Source organism: Erpetoichthys calabaricus, chromosome 3 (genome assembly GCF_900747795.2).
Source record: "Erpetoichthys calabaricus chromosome 3, fErpCal1.3, whole genome shotgun sequence".
Lineage (NCBI taxonomy): Eukaryota > Metazoa > Chordata > Cladistia > Polypteriformes > Polypteridae > Erpetoichthys > Erpetoichthys calabaricus.
Genome location: NC_041396.2, coordinates 90,077,850 through 90,097,849, shown reverse-complemented (window position 1 = coordinate 90,097,849; position 20,000 = coordinate 90,077,850). Strand labels below are relative to the sequence as shown.

The window sequence follows — 20,000 nt, the reverse complement described above, 5'->3', positions numbered from 1 at the left end:
TGGAATTACCTTTTACACTTAAACGGCGACAGTTCCCCATTAAACCTGTCTTTGCCATGACCATCAACAAATCACAACGACAAACCATGGACAAGGTTGGCATCTACCTCTCTGAGCCCGTTTTTGGACATGGACAACTTTATTTGCTTCCTATATGCGTCATCTACACCTTCACACTATGCTATATCTCATTCATACATCACGCTCTTTGTAATTTCCCAACACCAGGGGTTGGCGAGCGAAGCAAGCAGGGGGCGGAGCCCCCTAGTATATATATGTGTGTGTGTGTATGTATGTATGTAAGTGTGTATATATATGTATGTGTATGTATGTATGTGTATATGTATATGTGTGTGTATGTATGTGTGTATATACAGTGGGTACGGAAAGTATTCAGACCCCTTCAATTTTTCACTCTTTGTCATATTGCAGCCATTTGCTAAAATCATTTAAATTAATTTTTTCCCTCATTAATGTACACACAGCACCCCATATTGACAGACAAAAAAAAAAAGAATTTTTGAAATTGTTGCAGATTTATTTAAAAAAGAAAAACTGAAATATCACATGGTCCTAAGTATTCAGACCCTTTGCTCAGTATTTAGTAGAAGCACCCTTTTAAGCTAATACAGCCATGAGTCTTCTTGGGAAAGATGCAACAAGTTTTTCACGCCTGGATTTGAGGATCCTCTGCCATTCCTCCTTGCAGATTCTCTCCAGTTCTGTCAGGTTGGATGGTAAACATTGGTGGACAGCCATTTTTAGGTCTCTCCAGAGATGCTCAATTGGGTTTAAGTCAGGGCTCTGGCTGGGCCATTCAAGAACAGTCACAGAGTTGTTGTGAAGCCACTCCTTCGTATTTTTAGCTGTGTGCTTAGGGTCATTGTCTTGTTGGAAGGTAAACCTTCGGCCCAGTCTGAGGTCCTTAGCACTCTGGAGAAGGTTTTTGTCCAGGATATCCCTGTACTTGGCCGCATTCATCTTTCCCTCGATTACAACCAGTCGTCCTGTCCCTGCAGCTGAACAACACCCCCATAGCATGATGCTACCACCGCCATGCTTCACTGTGGGGACTGTATTGGACAAGTGATGAGCAGTGCTCGGTGGTCTCCACACATACCGCTTAGAATTAAGGCCAAAAAGTTCTATCTTGGTCTCATCAGAACAGAGAATCTTATTTCTCACCATCTCAGAGTCCTTCAGGTGTCTTTTAGCTGAGTTTGCTAAAAGACACCTGAAGGACTCTGAGATGGTGAGAAATAAGATTCTCTGGTCTAATGAGACCAAGATAGATCTTTTTGGCCTTAATTCTAAGCGGTATGTGTGGAGACAACCGGGCACTTGTCCAATACAGTCCCCACAGTGAAGCATGGCGGTGGCAGCATCATGCTGTTGGGGGTGTTTTTCAGCTGCAGGGACAGGACGACTGGTTGCAATCGAGGGAAAGATGAATGCGGCCAAGTGCAGGGATATCCTGGACAAAAACCTTCTCCAGAGTGCTAAGGACCTCAGACTGGGCCGAAGGTTTACCTTCCAACAAGACAATGACCCTAAGCACACAGCTAAAATAACGAAGGAGTGGCTTCACAACAACTCTGTAACTGTTCTTGAATGGCCCAGCCAGAGCCCTGACTTAAACCCAATTGAGCATCTCTGGAGAGACCTAAAAATGGCTGTCCACCAACGTTTACTATCCAACCTGACAGAACTGGAGAGGATCTGCAAGGAGGAATGGCAGAGGATCCCCAAATCCAGGTGTGAAAAACTTGTTGCATCTTTCCCAAGAAGACTCATGGCTGTATTAGCTCAAAAGGGTGCTTCTACTAAATACTGAGCAAAGGGTCTGAATACTTAGGACCATGTGATATTTCAGTTTTTCTTTTTTAATAAATCTGCAACAATTTCAAAAATTCTTTTTTTTTGTCTGTCAATATGGGGTGCTGTGTCTACAGTAATGAGGGAAAAAATTAATTTAAATGATTTTAGCAAATGGCTGCAATATGACAAAGAGTGAAAAATTGAAGGGGGTCTGAATACTTTCCGTACCCACTGTATATGTTGATGTGTGTATAATATATATATATATCTATATATATCTATGTATATATATCTATATATATCTATGTATATATATCTATATATATATATGTATATATATCTATATATGTATATGTATATATGTTTATGTGTGTGTGTGTATATATATATATATATATATATATATATATATATATATAAAAGACACCAACACTCATAACAATGACAACACAATTACATTGACAATCATGTTACGTTATTTTTAAAATGTTTCCTTTTCTTTTTCATAACCTCTTTAACACAATACTTCTCCGCTGCGAAGCCCGGGTATTTTGCTAGTATATATATATATAAATATAAGTAAATTAACACAAATTTTTGGTACATCACCATTTTTAAGTAAATAAGCCAACATTGCTTTTCTTCAGTTTATGTAATTTTCAATTTGGCCACTGGGCGTCCTCATTATTAACAGCCACGTCCTGTAACACGGTCCAAATGTTCTTTGCTTAATATATAAAAGATAGATGAATTAGTAATTAAAAAGAAATCAGCTTTGCCAATTTGGTAATTTCTTGGCTTCAAAGCAAAAAGCGTGCTGAGGCAAATGTTTCACCAAATTTATTCAGAGTGGTTGCTGTAGAAAATGATTCACAAATGGAGAACATGCGTAGTTATTGGCACATACAGCATCCAGCAGATTGCACACATTTAGTCAATGCACCTAGCACAAGAGCTAAAAGCTTGTCTCACCATTTGTTATTTTTGGATTTAGAAAAAGCACAAAATATAAGCAGGGTAGTGTAATACATACAGCCATTTTCATTCATATTTATGGGAATGAATGTTAATAAATGTTATCTTTATGTATGGTTTCATACAATTTTTTTATAGCATAACAGCATTTAGAGCATTTTTTTTGTTTTGTTTTTTGCTATGCCACAGACTTTGGCATACAAATCATCCAAAGACTTAGAACAAACAGCAAACGTACAAAGCAGGAGATAATCGGAGTAAAACTAAGTGGTAACCCTTTTGGGTGTAATAATCCATATGAAATGGATCTGAAGCAATAATGGGAATGTGAGACTTATTGATTGAAACTCTGCACTGAGCAAACCCCCAAACTCCTTTCAAAGCCACCCACAATTTCAGTGAATCACTTCCCTTGTGTAAGACTGATGCAAGTGCAGAACTGATTCTAGAACACTGAACACACTGGATTGCTGATGGTTTGCTTATTCTAAAAAGAATGGGTAATGTTTAAACCCAAGATACCATGGTGATACTGCAATATGCATACATTATAGAAATCGTATGTCTTTTCCTCTTCGAAGAAGCTGCAGTCTTTCACAAATGTAGAAAAATGTGAGGTGATACATATGAAGTCTGGATAGCCAGTTGCGGGCATTGATTAATCCTAGTCCTATCCAGACTCCATTTGCACATCCAGACTGACTGCACACCTGTGGCTTTGATAAAGGCTGTAACTATTGTAGCATCGTAAAGCACCCTCTACCTCTCTTGTCTTTGCTTAATAATATGCTGCTGTCGACTTATTCTGTGAGCATTCATGATCACAATAAAAATGCATGAAGCATGTTGAAACGCGGGGCGGCACGGTGCCACAGTGGGTAGCGCTGCTGCCTCACAGTTGGGAGATCTGGGGACCTTGGTTTGCTTCCTGGGTCCTCCCTGCGTGGAGTTTGCATGTTCTCCCCGTGTCTGCGTGGGTTTCCTCCAGTTGGTCCGGTTTCCTCCCACAGTCCAAAGACATGCAGGTTAGGTGGACTGGCGATTCTAAATTGGCCCTAGTGTGTGCTTGGTGTGTGGGTGTGTTTGTGTGTGTCCTGCGGTGGGTTGGCACCCTGCCCAGGATTGGTTCCTGCCTTGTGCCCTGTGTTGGCTGGGATTGGCTCCAGCAGACCCCCCCGTGACCCTGTGTTCGGATTCAGCGGGTTGGAAAATGGATGGATGTTGGAACTCACAATAGAGAATGCTGTCAGATTGCTAGTTTGCATTTTGCAAGAGAAATGTAACTGGATTTGTATCTGTCTGCTCAAGTCATGTTTCAAGTTCCTACTGTAAATGCAATGCATGTATTTTTACAACCTATCCAAATATAAACAAGATACAAGTGCCTGGTATACAAGTAGTTCAGATCATCAACAAAAGTAACCTCCACCAGAGATGCAAGTAATCGGTAATCACTGGCTCATGGTATTGGCTATAATCAGCACAAGTCTACCACGTACGCTACATTTATGGTTCAGGCTTACTGGAAATGTATCAGATTTATGTTTAGGAAACTTGTTTGAATTCAGAGGAGCTGGTATATTTCTGAAAATCAGTTTTTCCTTCAGGTCATCAATCTGACAGCAATGCTTAAAATAATATCTGAGTAAATTAAGTAGTAATGTTCCAGTTGAGTGGATTTTCACTCTATATGACTTGTTCGGTGAACGGCAAATTGGCTGATTTCTAAAAATTACATTTAAATATCTGTTTTTTTAAGACTTTACTATAATTTAGTTGTAATGTTCCTTTAAAGAACATTTATTAACATATTATTTACAGTCTGTGGGCTGGATGGGTGGGGTTTCTGACTATCTTGGTCGCTCTCTTAAGGCAGTGTGACAAGCACAGATCTTGTATAGATGGGATGATGGTTCTGATGATTTTCTCTGCTGTCCTCTCCACTCTCTTGAGGGACTTCTGATCCGAAACATTGCAGCTGCCGTACTAGATGGAGAGGTGGCTGCTGATCAAGATCAAGATGCTCTTTCTAGCACTTCTGTAGGATGTTGTGAAGATAGGAGGGGGGGAAGTTTACTCTCTTTATCCGCCACAGAAAGTGAAAGTGCTGCTGTGCTGTCTTGACAAGGGAGGTGTTGTCTGTAGTTCATGTCGGGTCATCTATGATATGCACCCCAGGAACTTAATGCTTCTACCGCAATCCACAGAGTTGCCATGGATTATAAGTGGAGTATGTGCCATATCATTCCTCTGGAAGTCAACAATGATTTCCTTCATCTTGTTGACATTCAGTGACAGGTGGTTGTGGTCACACCAGACAACTATTTGGTTCACTTCCTTTCTGTTGGCCGAGTCATCATCATTACTGATGTGAGCTACTCTACTTAACATAAGCTCACTCACCGTTCACTCTCAAGCAAGGAGTGTAAATTTTAATTAAAGGACAAAATGAAAAGGTCTGAACTCACTGAAGCAGCTTCATTTCATTGCTGCTGAATACAGGCCTCATGTGTCTCATTTCAAGTTCAGTGGACACTACATGTTTGCTGTTCCTCTCCATGCACAGGATAACTCCTCAGATTTCTTTTTCTCAGTTTATTATTTCACATTCTTTAATGGAGAAGCAAATATTCCAGTCTTCTCATTCTCTTCTAAAGTCTGTGTGGCTGTCTGTTTCTCAGAGGAAGTTCTGGCAGCAAAACTACACATGCACTTCTAACAACAGATAACATGCTGACCTATTGAGACTGTTGGATTCCAGAATACACACAGACTGAACACATATATTCAGAATCTTGTATGTCGTAAAATGCGGTTATTTCTGTTCATTATTTTAATGTTTTCGTCACTTGAGCACTTACCATTATTCACCAATGTCAAGTTTACATTTATCACTTTAATATTCCTTAGAATGTGAAATATTCTTATATAACATGCAATTTTTGTTATCTCCATTTGTCTATTAGACTATACATATTTCATCTGGTTACACTGTCGATTATGTATTTTGTATAACTTTTGTATGGGGAAACAATTTCGTTCAGCTGAATGACAAAGTAAATTGGAAAAAGAATAAAGAATAATTGTCCCTCTCTACTTAGTAAACAATAGGCTTGTTACTGTAGGAGCCAAATTGGTCTTTTGTGCATGTAAACTTGTTAAGCATGTTAGCCTTGTATCTTCTTGATAAACAGTATTTTATAAGAATTGTGGCTTAGAATTATGGCAAGCACTCTCTTTTTATTCCATGTGCATTATGGATAAACATTTTATGTACATGTTAGCTACAAAGTCGATCATCGAACTGAGGCCTAGGGTGTCCTGGTGCCAAGTGCATATATGAACACCCCTATGCTTGAACATGGTGTTCATTATGGACAATCCGTGATGAGCACAGAAGTCCAGTAACAAAACACCACTCGGGTTCAGATCGGGGGGGCCATTCCTCCCAATCACGCCCTTCCAGGTCTCACTGTCATTGCCCACGTGAGCATTGAAGTCTCCCAGCAGAACGAGGGAGTCCCCAGAAGGTATGCCCTCTAGCACCCCCTCCAGGGACTCCAAACTGCTGTTCGGTGCATACGCACAAACAACAGTTAGGACCCGTCCCCCCACCCGAAGGCGGAGAGGCTACCCTCTCGTCTACTGGGGTAAACCCCAATGAACAGGCTCCAAGTCGGGGGGCAATAAGTATACCCACACCCGCTCGGCCCCTCTCACCAGGGGCAACTCCAGAGTGGTAGAGAGTCCAGCCCCTCTCAAGGAGATTGGTTCCAGAGTCCAAGCTGTGTGTCGAGGTGAGCCCGACTATATCTAGCCGGAACCTCTCAACCTCGCGCACAAGCTCAGCCTCCTTCCCCTTCAGAGAGGTGACATTCCACGTCCCAAGAGCCAGCTTCTGTAGCCGAGGATTGGACCGCCAAGGTCCCCGCCTTCGGCCACCACCCAACTCACACTGCACCCGACCTCCTTGGCCCCTCTCATAGGTGGTGAGCCCATGGGAAGGGGGACCCACGTTGCCTCTTCGGGCTGTGCCCAGCCGAGCCCCATGGGTGCAGGCCCGGCCACCAGGCGCTCGCCATCGAGCCCCACCTCTAGGCCTGGCTCCAGAGGGGGGCCCCGGTGACCCGCGTCTGGGCAAGGGAAAACGCCGTCCAAAGTTTTCATTCATCATAGGAGGTTTGAACCGCTCTTTGTCTCATCCCTCACCTAGGACCAGTTTGCCTTGGGTGACCCTACCAGAGGCATAAAGCCCCGGACAACAGAGCTCCTAGGATCACTGGGACACGCAAACCCCTCCACCACGATAAGGTGGCAGTTAAAGGAGGGGCTTTCAAGCCTCAGAATTCTATTGCTGTCATTTTCAAATTCCACAATTTTTGCGAACAGCTCCTCATTGAAATTGTCTGTATTCTGTAATAAATATTTATTACAGTTACTGTTTTGATATGCAGCTTCCTTAAAATTTTCTTTATTGTTGGTAGATACCATATGTAAGAAACAACTGGTTTTATTTAAGAATATTCTAAATACTTTTTGGATTGACAAATAAATGCCCCTTTTTCTTCTATAAAACAGAGCAATTCCTTGGGGACAAATAAAGTACTGTATATCTAATCTAAAGGTTGTGGTAATAATGTGTAAACAATGTGGCTGTATGGAACTGGCAGCAGCTATTTAACATTGCACCATCGGCCACCTGCAGCTTTTAACTGGATAAGGATGTTAGTAAAATTGATGAATGATACAGATACAGTATATTTGTAATCATAAAGCTTAAGTCAACAACTAAAATAGTAGAAAATTGATAAATACAGAAAATGTATAAATTGGGTGTTAAGACTTTTGGGGAATTAATGTCAGTCTTTTTATTGTAAAAATGCATTCAAATTTATTTCAAACAGCTAGAGAGTTCTGGGTGTTAGCAACAATTAAGGCAGTGTGTTAATTAACTGCAGTCAAAAGTGGTGTGTGTGTATATATAGTTTGATGTCTTTGAATTTTGGATGACAACCTTGGGCAGTATGATTGACTTTATTTATTATGGGTTAACTGTTATGAAAGTTGGAGGACTTAACATTTTTTACTTACTTAAGAGTCTATTATCCCACTTGTTCATTACATTTTTTTTTTTTTTAAACCTTGTCAAATTCAAAAATAGGGATAACATAACAATTACGTGTTGATAGACGACGCTAAAAGCATGACTTTTATCAGCACTTTATAATACCATGTGCTTAAAAATAGACCCCAATTAGGACTGTGGTGGCTCAGTAGCTTTAACACTAGAATTACCAGAGCCTACGACAAAATTCGTAGATCCAGCCCACCTTAAATCGCTTCTTAAATCCATTCGCACCTCTCCACCAGCGTCTTTTGGCATCTAAACGCGATGATAAACACAAGCTGCAAGCAGCCGTCTATTCCATCCCCCCACCGACTTAGAACGTGCACGAACTTCTCCCAGCTCATGCCTTGATTGATCATCTGGGAGTGAAGTGGAGTTTTAGAGTAGAATTAATAGATCATTATTTGGAACATATGCATTTCATGTGTGTTCTGTTTCTACAGTAATCTGTGTAAACACATTGTTAAAACAAACTTTTTTTCATATTTTAGTAATGTTACAAAATGTAGGCATAAACTATAAAATGTGTGAAGCCTGAAGCCCAAAGATCAAATAAAACACTTTCACAAAAGGTTCAAGAATGATATGACAGCTTCTGTGGTGTACCGCTAAGATTTGCTGACTCAGAGCACAACAGGCTTGCCGTTCCTCAGAGACCCGCTGGGGAGAAAATGTTTTTTTTTCTTTTTAACCTTCGCCGCTCTGCCTGAACTCTCTGTCTATCTATATAGTAATAACAGTAATTTTTTTATTATATAGCAGTTTCCCTGTCTGCCTATCATATAGTGCCTTTCTTTCCTATCTATCTATATATAAAAAAAACAGCTAAGGGGATAGATATATCTATTATACAGTGCCTATGGGGTGCCAAACAGGCAATTACAATGATTTTCAGAATATAAAAAGTCATTCCTGAATATATAAAGTCAGCGTCAGAACAGATAGACAGATAGATAGATAGATAGATAGATAGATAGATAGATACTTTATTAATATATAACCTCATTCCCGATTATATATAACGTCAAAGCCTGATTATATAAAGTCACTCCCGAATATGTAAAGTCAAAGCCTGATTATATAAAGTCAGCGTCAGAATATATAAAGTCATTACCGAATATATAAAGTCAGCGTCGGAATATATAACCTCATTCCCGAATATATAAAATTACGTGCTTGTCATTTCACTCGTATTAGTGAAAGGTAAACTTCGACAGAAGCCACTCAGAATCAATTCGGCTCGTGAGGTTTGTCCAAAAATTCGCCCATACAAAAAGAATAAATAAATATAGTGTTCAAAATGCAGGGCACATACATCATTTTGAATAAATGAACTGAACAGTGGGTGTTTTGTTTTTTTTTTTGTTTTTTTTTTTTTTTTTAAGTATTTTTCTGAAGATGTTTTTGTTAACTTAGTTCATTACGTTGTATTAGGAACTCATTGAGTTTACTAAAAATGTGCCTGAGTCGTTTCAATCAATATCAATATAATCCATCCATCCATCCATTTTCCAACCCGCTGAATCCGAACACAGGGTCACGGGGGTCTGCTGGAGCCAATCCCAGCCAACACAGGGCACAAGGCAGGGAACCAATCCTGGGCAGGGTGCCAACCCACCGCAGGACACACACAAACACACCCACACACCAAGCACACACTAGGGCCAATTTAGAATCGCCAATCCACCTAGCCTGCATGTCTTTGGATTGTGGGAGGAAACCGGAGCGCCCGGAGGAAACCCACGCAGACACGGGGAGAACATGCAAACTCCACGCAGGGAGGACCCGGGAAGCGAACCCGGGTCCCCAGGTCTCCCAACTGCGAGGCAGTAGCGCTACCCACTGCGCCACCGTGCCGCCCTATCAATATAATCTGACTTTAAATTTATATACAGTGGAACCTCAGTTCACGAACGTCTCGGAACACGTACAAATTGGTTTACGACCAAAAAGTTTGCCAAACTTTTGCATCTGTTCACGACCACACACTCGGTATACGAACAAGCCAGTTTCCCTTTCGGTTTGTACGTGTTCAGTCTCTCCCTGTGCATTTCCTGTGCAGCGAGCAAGAGAGAGAGAGAGAGCGCGACACACACACACGAGCGAGAGAGACGCACACAGGCAGCGCGAGAGAGAGAGAGACGCACACAGGCAGCGCGAGAGAGACACACACAGGCAGCGCGCGAGAGAGACACGCGCACACACACACAGGCAGCGCGAGAGAGAGAGACACACACACACACCGGCAGCGCGAGAGAGAGACACACACACACACAGGCAGCGCGAGAGAGAGAGACACACACACACACACAGGCAGCGCGACAGAGAGGGCTGTACACATAAGGGAGGAAGGGAGTTAAAGAATGCACTGGGCATGTTTTTGTTTTCACTTCAGTTTACAGCGATCGGTTCGTAGCGTGCATTGTTGCAATGTTACTTTTCTTGGTGGTTTATTAATCCATCCATCCATCCATTGTCTCCCGCTTATCCGAGGTCGGGTCGCGGGGGCAGCAGCTTGAGCAGAGATGCCCAGACTTCCCTCTCCCCGGCCACTTCTTCTAGCTCTTCCGGGAGAATCCCAAGGCGTTCCCAGGCCAGTCGAGAGACATAGTCCCTCCAGCGTGTCCTGGGTCTTCCCCGGGGCCTCCTCCCGGTTGGACGTGCCCGGAACACCTCACCAGGGAGGCGTCCAGGAGGCATCCTGATCAGATGCCCGAGCCACCTCATCTGACTCCTCTCGATGCGGAGGAGCAGCGGCTCTACTCTGAGCCCCTCCCGGATGACTGAGCTTCTCACGCTATCTTTAAGGGAAAGCCCAGACACCCTGCGGAGGAAACTCATTTCAGCCGCTTGTATTCGCGATCTTGTTCTTTCGGTCACTACCCATAGCTCATGACCATAGGTGAGGGTAGGAACATAGATCGACTGGTAAATTGAGAGCTTCGCCTTGCGGCTCAGCTCCTTTTTTCACCACGACAGACCGATGCAACGCCCGCATTACTGCGGATGCCGCACCGATCCGCCTGTCGATCTCACGCTCCATTCTTCCCTCACTCGTGAACAAGACCCCGAGATACTTGAACTCCTCCACTTGGGGCAGGATCTCGCTACCAACCCTGAGAGGGCACTCCACCCTTTTCCGGCTGAGGACCATGGTCTCGGATTTGGAGGTGCTGATTCTCATCCCAGCCGCTTCACACTCGGCTGCGAACCGATCTAGAGAGAGCTGAAGATCACGGCCTGATGAAGCAAACAGGACAACATCATCTGCAAAAAGCAGTGACTCAATCCTGAGCCCACCAAACCGGACCCCCTCAACACCCTGGCTGCGCCTAGAAATTCTGTCCATAAAAGTTATGAACAGAATCGGTGACAAAGGGCAGCCCTGGCGGAGTCCAACTCTCACTGGAAACGGGTTCGACTTACTGCCGGCAATGCGGACCAAGCTCTGGCACCGATCGTACAGGGACTGAACAGCCCTTATCAGGGGGGCCGGTACCCCATACTCTCGGAGTACCCCCCACAGGATTCCCCAAGGGACACGGTCGAATGCCTTTTCCAAGTCCACAAAACACATGTAGACTGGTTGGGCAAACTCCCATGCACCCTCCAGGACCCTGCTAAGGGTATAGAGCTGGTCCACTGTTCCGCGACCAGGACGAAAACCACACTGTTCCTCCTGAATCCGAGGCTCGACTATCCGACGGACCCTCCTCTCCAGGACCCCTGAATAGACTTTTCCAGGGAGGCTGAGGAGTGTGATCCCTCTGTAGTTGGAACACACCTTCCGATCCCCCTTCTTAAAGAGGGGGACCACCACCCCGGTCTGCCAATCCAGAGGCACTGTCCCTGATGTCCATGCGATGTTGCAGAGGCGTGTCAGCCAAGACAGTCCTACAACATCCAGAGTCTTGAGGAACTCCGGGCGTATCTCATCCACCCCCGGGGCCCTGCCACCAAGGAGTTTTTTGACCACCTCGGTGACCTCAGTCCCAGAGATGGGGGAGCCCACCTCTGAGTCCCCAGGCTCTGCTTCCTCATTGGAAGGCATGTTAATGGGATTGAGGAGGTCTTCGAAGTATTCCCCCCACCGACCCACAACGTCCCGAGTCGAGGTCAGCAGCGCACCATCCCCACCATATACAGTGTTGACACTGCACTGCTTCCCCTTCCTGAGACGCCGGATGGTGGACCAGAATCTCCTCGAAGCCATCCAAAAGTCATTCTCCATGGCCTCCCCAAACTCCTCCCACGCCCGAGTTTTTGCCTCAGCAACCACCAAAGCCGCATTCTGCTTGGCCTGCCGGTACCTATCAGCTGCCTCCGGGGTCCCACAGGACAAAAGGGTCCTGTAGGACTCCTTCTTCAGCTTGACGGCATCCTTCACCGCCGGTGTCCACCAGCGGGTTCGGGGATTGCCGCCACGACAGGCACCGACCACCTTACGGCCACAGCTCCGGTCAGCTGCCTCAACAATAGAGGCACGGAACATGGCCCATTCGGACTCAATGTCCCCCACCTCCCTCGGGATGTGGTCGAAGTTCTGCCGGAGGTGGGAGTTGAAGCTACTTCTGACAGGGGGCTCTGCCAGACGTTCCCAGCAGACCCTCACAACACGTTTGGGCCTACCACGCCTGACCGGCATCCTCCCCCACCATCGAAGCCAACTCACCACCAGGTGGTGATCAGTTGACAGCTCCGCCCCTCTCTTCACCCGAGTGTCCAAGACATGTGGCCGCAAGTCCGACGACACGACCACAAAGTCGATCATCGAACTGAGGTCTAGGGTGTCCTGGTGCCAAGTGCACATATGAACACCCCTATGCTTGAACATGGTGTTCGTTATGGGACAATCCGTGACGAGCACAGAAGTCCAATAACAAAACACCGCTCGGGTTCAGATCAGGGGGGCCATTCCTCCCAATCACGCCCTTCCAGGTCTCACTGTCATTGCCCACGTGAGCATTGAAGTCTCCCAGCAGAACGAGGGAGTCCCCAGAAGGTATGCCCTCTAGCACCCCCTCCAGGGACTCCAAAAAGGGTGGGTACTCCGAACTGCTGTTCGGTGCATACGCACAAACAACAGTTAGGACCCGTCCCCCCACCCGAAGGCGAAGGGAGGCTACCCTCTCGTCCACCGGGGTAAACCCCAATGTACAGGCTCCAAGCTGGGGGGCAATAAGTATACCCACACCTGCTCGGCGCCTCTCACCGGGGGCAACTACAGAGTGGTAGAGAGTCCAGCCCCTCTCAAGGAGATTGGTTCCAGAGTCCAAGCTGTGCGTCGAGGTGAGTCCGACTATATCTAGCCGGAACCTCTCAACTTCGCGCACTAGCTCAGGCTCCTTCCCCTTCAGAGAGGTGACATTCCACGTCCCAAGAGCCAGTTTCTGTAGCCGAGGATCGGACCGCCAAGGTCCCTGCCTTCGGCCACCACCCAACTCACACTGCACCCGACCTCCTTGGCCCCTCCCATAGGTGGTAAGCCCATGGGAAGGGGGACCCACGTTGCCTCTTCGGGCTGTGCCCGGCCGAGCCCCATGGGTGCAGGCCCGGCCACCAGGTGCTCGCCATCGAGCCCCACCTCCAGGCCTGGCTCCAGAGTGGGGCCCCGGTGACCCGCGTCTGGGCAAGGGAAAACGCCGTCCAAAATTGTTTTTCTTCATAGGAGGTTTGTTTAACTGCTCTTTGTCTCATCCCTCACCTAGGACCAGTTTGCCTTGGGTGGCCCTACCAGGGGCATAAAGCCCCGGACAACAGAGCTCCTAGGATCATTGGGACACGCAAACCCCTCCACCACGATAAGGTGACGGTTAAAGGAGGGGGTGGTTTATTAAATTACGGATTTTTTCAAATGTTCATTTTTTTTCCCTGTGCTTAAAACTCATTAAAAAAAAGTGTTTTTAGCCAGCGGTTGGTAGCGCTATAGTGCGAACTATTGCAGTGTTAGTTTTCTCTGTTGTTCAAGGTTTTCTCAGTGTTATTCAATGCTTTTACATTTAGTTTACTATTACGCTGTGCATTCTATGGTTTGATTAACTATATTTGTGCTTAAAAACTTAAAAAAATATATATTTACATACAGTTCGTATGGTCTGGAACAGATTAATTGTATTTACATACAATCCTATGGGGGAAATTACTTCGGTTCACGACCAAATCGGGTTAACACCAGAGTTTTGGAACGAATTATGGTCGTGAACCAGGAATGAGGTTATATATTCCGACGCCGACTTTATATATTCAGGAATGACTTTATATATTCCGAAAATCATTGTAATTGCCTGTTTGGCACCCCATAGGCACTGTATAATAGATATATAAAAAAACAGCTAAGGGGATAGATGTATAGATAGATAGGAAGGAAAGGCACTATATGATAGGCAGACAGGGAAGCTGCTATATAATAATAAAATTACTGTTATTACTATATAGATAGACAGGGAGTTCAGGCAGGCAGAGCGGCGAAGGTTAAAAAGAAAAAAAAAAAAAAAAACACGGCAAGCCTGTTGTGCTCTGAGTCAGCAAATCTCCCCGCTACGCCACGGAAGCTGTCATATCATTCTTGAACCTTTTGTAAAAGTGTTTATTTCATCTTTGGGCTTCAGGCTTCACACATTTTATAGTTTATGCCTACATTTTGTAACATTTATTACTAAAATATGAAAAAGTTTCTGTTTTAACAATGTGTTTACACAGATTACTGTAGAAACGGAACACAAATAAAATGCGTGTGTTCCAAATAATGATCTATTATTTCCACTCTAAAACTCCACTTCACTCCCAGATAATCAATCAAGGCATGAGCTGGGAGAAGTTCGTGCACATTCTAAGTCGGGGGGGGGGATGGAATAGCTGGCTGCTTGCAGCTTGTGCTTATCATCATGTCTAGATGACAAAAGACGCTGGCGGAGTGGTGCGAATGGATTTAAGAAGAGATTTAAGGTGGGCCGGATCTACGAGTTTTTTCGTAGGCTCTGGTAATTCTAGTGTTAATAAACAGCCGATTCCAACTCACGAAATAAAGATCAAAAGCCTATTGTTAGCTGCTGGTTGTGGAGAGTCTGTGACTAATTACAGTTCATTTTTTATTATTAGAATATGTTAAAAAATATATAAAATAAGATATTCATTGTATGTTCAGGTCTCTCTAATCGAGTCTGACTAACTTGTAATGGGGATCAGTTTTGTCTTTGGGAGCAGCTGTTGAATAATTGAAAAAGGAAAATATACAAGTTCAATCGATCCGCTCTTAAGGTAAACTTGAAGTGCTAAACTAATCCATAATTGAAGAAGTCACAAAAGAATATTTCTCTGTCTTAAGAGAGAGGAGTTTGAAAACCTACCAGTGCTTTTCACATGTGATATTAGGAAATTTCAAAAATGAGTACAGCATGCTGTATTTAAGACCTCGCAACGAAAATTGGACTTTTCCAACCAAGTGTGCCATATTTTAATAGTATCACTTCCCTGGGAGCTGGGTTGTATTATGCTAACAGACAGATATGGCAATTGCAGTAGATGCAATTAGATTGGGTGTATGAATTTAAGCATGAGTTCGCTACACTAAATATATCAGAGACTGGCACCTATACATGCACCAGACTACACATTTTCTTCTTGTCTTTTTTGCTCAGGTACATGAACCAGGAGTATCCAGATGAGTGGACATTGCCTCACCTGGCTGAAGGATTTGGTGTGACAGTTGATACTGTCAAACGAGTGCTAAGGAGTAAATTTAGTCCTCCTTTACAGAGGCGTGTTAAGCAGGATAGCAGAGTTCTAGTCAGAAATGAACTGAAAACAAAAGCACTAGGAGACTTTGAAAAGATGAAGGAGCTAAAGATACCCGACCCACCAGTACCCTTGCTGGTAACTCCAGGGAACTCCATAGCTGTACAAGTCCAACCATCTTTAAAAACAAGACCTCCACAGCCATTTAATAAGGTATATGTTAAAAAGTTTCACAAAAAAAACTTTCAGACCTTCAGCGATGGTGACACGAATAATGTCAATCTACAATCCACAGAAGAGATGAAGCTTTCAAAGATGCAGAATACGGAGAGCCACTTGAATGGATACAACAAGCAGGGCAAGGCTGTCTCCAAAGAAACAACAGCAGAGCATAGAGTGCTGGGTCATGAAGAAAAAGTGGACACTATTCAGAAAGGAAGAGAGTTTTATGACAGCAAAGGAAATTTCCTCTATTCCATTTAACCATTAAAGAGATCAGACTTCTTGGAACTGGTTTTGTCCAAATTCAGTACACAGTACTGCCTTTGACTGCAAAGACAGTCTTCCTGTATTTGTTGTCTTATTTATTTCCAAATTAGTTATGAATAAAAGGTACATTTAAAAACTAATTACCTTGAAAGGGTCAATCTTTTTAACTCTAAGCCACAATTTACATTTCATTATGGTTTTAAATTAATATCTTCTTTGGCTGGGCCAGGCCTTAAGTTTAGCCCTCTGTCCTCCTTAATTATGTCCAACTCTTAATTTCTACATCAATTATACTAATTTATAAATAAAATAAGTGAGCTTGAAATTTTGGACAAGGTTGTTCACTCCAGCAGCCCAGTTTGGTTAACTAAAACTGAGTGCTTCTGTTAGTTCTGAGCACTTCAGCTACATAATGATTTAGTTCATTCCAAACTTTTATGCTTACAGTCTCATTGCATTTCTCCTTAATTTGCACCACTCTTGTAGAGCCCACACTAAACAATTACCCTTCTATGTCTACATTTGCAACATTAACTAATGGGGATGGCTATTTGGTTCACCCTGTACAGAAATAATGACATATCTCATTTATGGGTTGCACAAAAGAATGTTCTTGTTGTAATAGCAGCTCTACATTATCCTGTTCAGTAATTTGACTGCTCTATTCATCCCTTCAGACTTCTTGTGTAGAGTTGTGCTTTTGAGTGGCTGGTGTATCACATGGCCTGCCTAAAACTGACAAAATATACACTTCCCTCTTTTTTTATAGCCAGCTTTCCTCTGGTTTAAAGCAGGTCTTAGTTTCAGCTCAAAACATAATTCCCCCTATTAAGTAGTTTTGACCTGGGACTTCCTGGTACGGAAAAGTAAATTGGGTGGACAGGACTGGGCTCATGGTGCCACTTCCTGCCAGCATATGCTGAGATGGGCAGAGCACCTTAGAACAGTAGCATCCAGAAAATACGCATCAAGAGTTGTTTTTTTTAATATCTAACAGAAAACACAATGAGATTTACAACTGCTGTGATTTGCCTGTTTTGTTAACTATAAAAATACAGCATGGCTGTTTGAAGTTACACCTATAATTATACATACTAACCCCTGAGATACTATTAAGTTTGTACTTTGTAATTACAATAATGTTAACTTGGCCATTTTGTGTTTCTTACTAAGACTGTGCAGTCTGCATTTCTTATGCTAATGTTTGCTATCTATTCAGCCTTTAGGCATTATGAACATTTGTGCTACATATAGTACAGCGTTACCAATGATGCCAGCCACCAAACGCAGGGTGATGATTTCATTTCAAATACCAATGTTACGTGTAAAACAGTTGCATGAAATGCGAGATATTTGAGATCCTACACATAAAGGTATAACAGAAATCAGTGCAGTACAAATAAATAATTAATTGCTCTCAATTACACTTGTTTCTTCAGACATCTTTAAAATTCTATCATTAGCCTAAAACAGCATACATTTAATCTGCAATTCTAAAAAACATTGTAACTTGTTTGTTCTGAAATGGTGAGTACTGCTAAAAAGAAAAATGTGGATTTGGACAGAAAGTTTGAAAATTGTTCTAAAATTAAGTTTTCTCTATGCACTGGACAGTCTGACTTTCATCATGGTACAGTCTAAAAATAATCAGGGCCAAATACATTTAAAGTGTTCCAATTATAAAAACACATGAAATTACTAGAACAGTACCAGGAAGCTTTGCAGAAGGTCAGTGGAAATAAAGCAGAATCAGACTTGGCCCTGTCTCTAATGTTGATGTATTATTGGGTGGATAGCTTTTTCATGGTAAGTATAAGCAGAAATAAGGTCATAATTGTTAAAATGAGCAAAAAAAAAAAGTTATAAGCTGAAATGTAGAGTATAATGTACACTAGCATTCAAACATTTGGAATCATCCAGAAATGTCTTGAATAGAAATATACATTTTTTTAACAAGGTACCATTCAATTAAATTTAAAAGTTCAGCCATTACTAGTGTTGCAAATGGCTATTACTGCTGAAATGACTGGTTTATAATTTATTACTCGCCTACTGCGTGCAAAGCCCCATTTTCAGCAGCCATTATTCCAGTGCTCTAATGGTAAACTCTCTTAGCTCATTCTTAATTGTTTAAAGCATGTTTAAATGCTAATTGGTCATTAGGGAAACATTTGTAATTGTGTTAGCACAACTGAAACCTGATATTCTGTTAAATAAAATAAATTGAAATTTAGAAATGCCAACTCCTTTCCAGCCAATAAAGAGACAATTCTGGGTTCAGAAAATGGCTAAAATGAAACCACATTCTCAATAAATGTGTCAGTCCACAGTTGTTTTGAGATATGAAAGTTACTCAATGCGACACATTAACCAGAAACTGAAGATTTTGTACAAACATGTCCACTACTGTCTTGAGAGAAGTGGGCAAACCGGATAGAAAAAGAAGCAGAAAGCTGAGATACACAAATGCACAAAAAGCTATATATAGTGGATTTACTGTAGAAAGAATTAAGATCCCTTCACTTTCTGCACAGTTGACTGTGTTTTGAATTTAATTTTAAATGGATAAATTTACCATTTTGCCCACCTGTCTGCACTCAATAACCCATAACAACAAACTAATAGCTTGTTTTCAGAAAGGCCTGCTAATTATTAAAAATGAAAATCTAAAATTCCTCATTCATATAAGTATTCAGACCCTTTGCTGTGGCACTCTAATCATGCATCCCTGGGATTAAGCATCCCATATGGTTTTATTTTCCTTTAGATATGCCTAGGAGTTTTTTGGACATTTAGAAAGGCACACATCTATATATAGTTATAAATATGGCCTCACAATTCACTCTATGTCAGGACAAAAACCAAGCCATGACGTTCAGGGAACTCTCTGTAGACCTCTGCGATCAAATTGTGGTGAAGCATACATCAGGGTATGGGTACAAAACCATTTGTAAAACTATGAGTGTTCCCAGGAGCACAGTGACCACAATAATTATAAGATGGAAGATGTTTAGAACAACCACGAAGACTCTTTCTCGAGTTGGCCATCCAACCAAATTGAATAACAGGTCAAGAAGGGCCTTTGTCAACTATGTGACCAAGAAACCAATAGTCACTCTAACAGAATTTCAGAAGTCCTCTGCTGAGAGCATGTCAGAAGGATGACCATCTCAGCAGCACTTCGGGCAGAACTCCAAGCACTATATCTGGTGAAGACCAGGCACTGTTCATCTGCCTAATACTATCCCAATGGTGAAGTATGGGGGATGGGCTAGGAAGACTGATCAAAATTGAGGGAAGGCTGAATGCAGGGAAATACAGGGCAGACCTTAAAGTCTGTTCCAAAAGGCACATAATGTCAGACTGATAATGGTTCACCTTTCACACCAACAATGACCTGAAGAAAACAGCCAGCACAATGCTGGAGTGGCTTCTGAACAAGTCTCAAACTGTACTTGAGTGGCCCAGCCAAATCCCCAGACTTATTCTCCACAAAACATCTATAGAAAGTCCTGAAGATTGTGGTTTACAGATTTTTGAATAAATTAGCAAAACGTTCAGAAAACAAATATTCAATTCAAACAAGGGCAAGGTTACTACAAGTTATTGACTGTAGATTGATAGCAAGTTCCTCAATTGAAAACTATATGAACAACACAAAGTGTGTAGAAAATGAAAGGGACTGAATACTTTGTGAATCCTCTGTAGGTATATTAGACAGTGTACTTTGAGAAATGGACACCATACAGGTCCTGTTGGAGTCAACATCTGTTAAAACAGTAGACCTATAATTCTCTATGCTTCTAGTCTAATTGTTTAGTAAATGAAACAGAAACACAGATGCATGATTAGTAAA

The 20,000-nt window shown here is 42.7% G+C and overlaps 1 protein-coding gene across 2 annotated transcripts in view; it reads left to right on the top strand.

The window, feature by feature from the left end:
- ngrn (neugrin, neurite outgrowth associated) overlaps positions 1 to 20,000 on the top strand; it is a 69,866-nt gene that overhangs the window by 18,754 nt on the left and 31,112 nt on the right. The window contains exon 4 of one of the 2 annotated variants that reach the window (XM_028797106.2): positions 15,559 to 16,279. The exons of the other annotated variant lie outside the window; for it this stretch is intronic. Within the exon in view, the coding sequence (XP_028652939.1) occupies positions 15,559 to 16,138 (580 nt within the window). The 3' untranslated portion in view covers positions 16,139 to 16,279. Of the gene's footprint in view, positions 1 to 15,558; positions 16,280 to 20,000 lie in introns of those variants that run through there. 2 annotated transcript variants of the gene reach the window in all.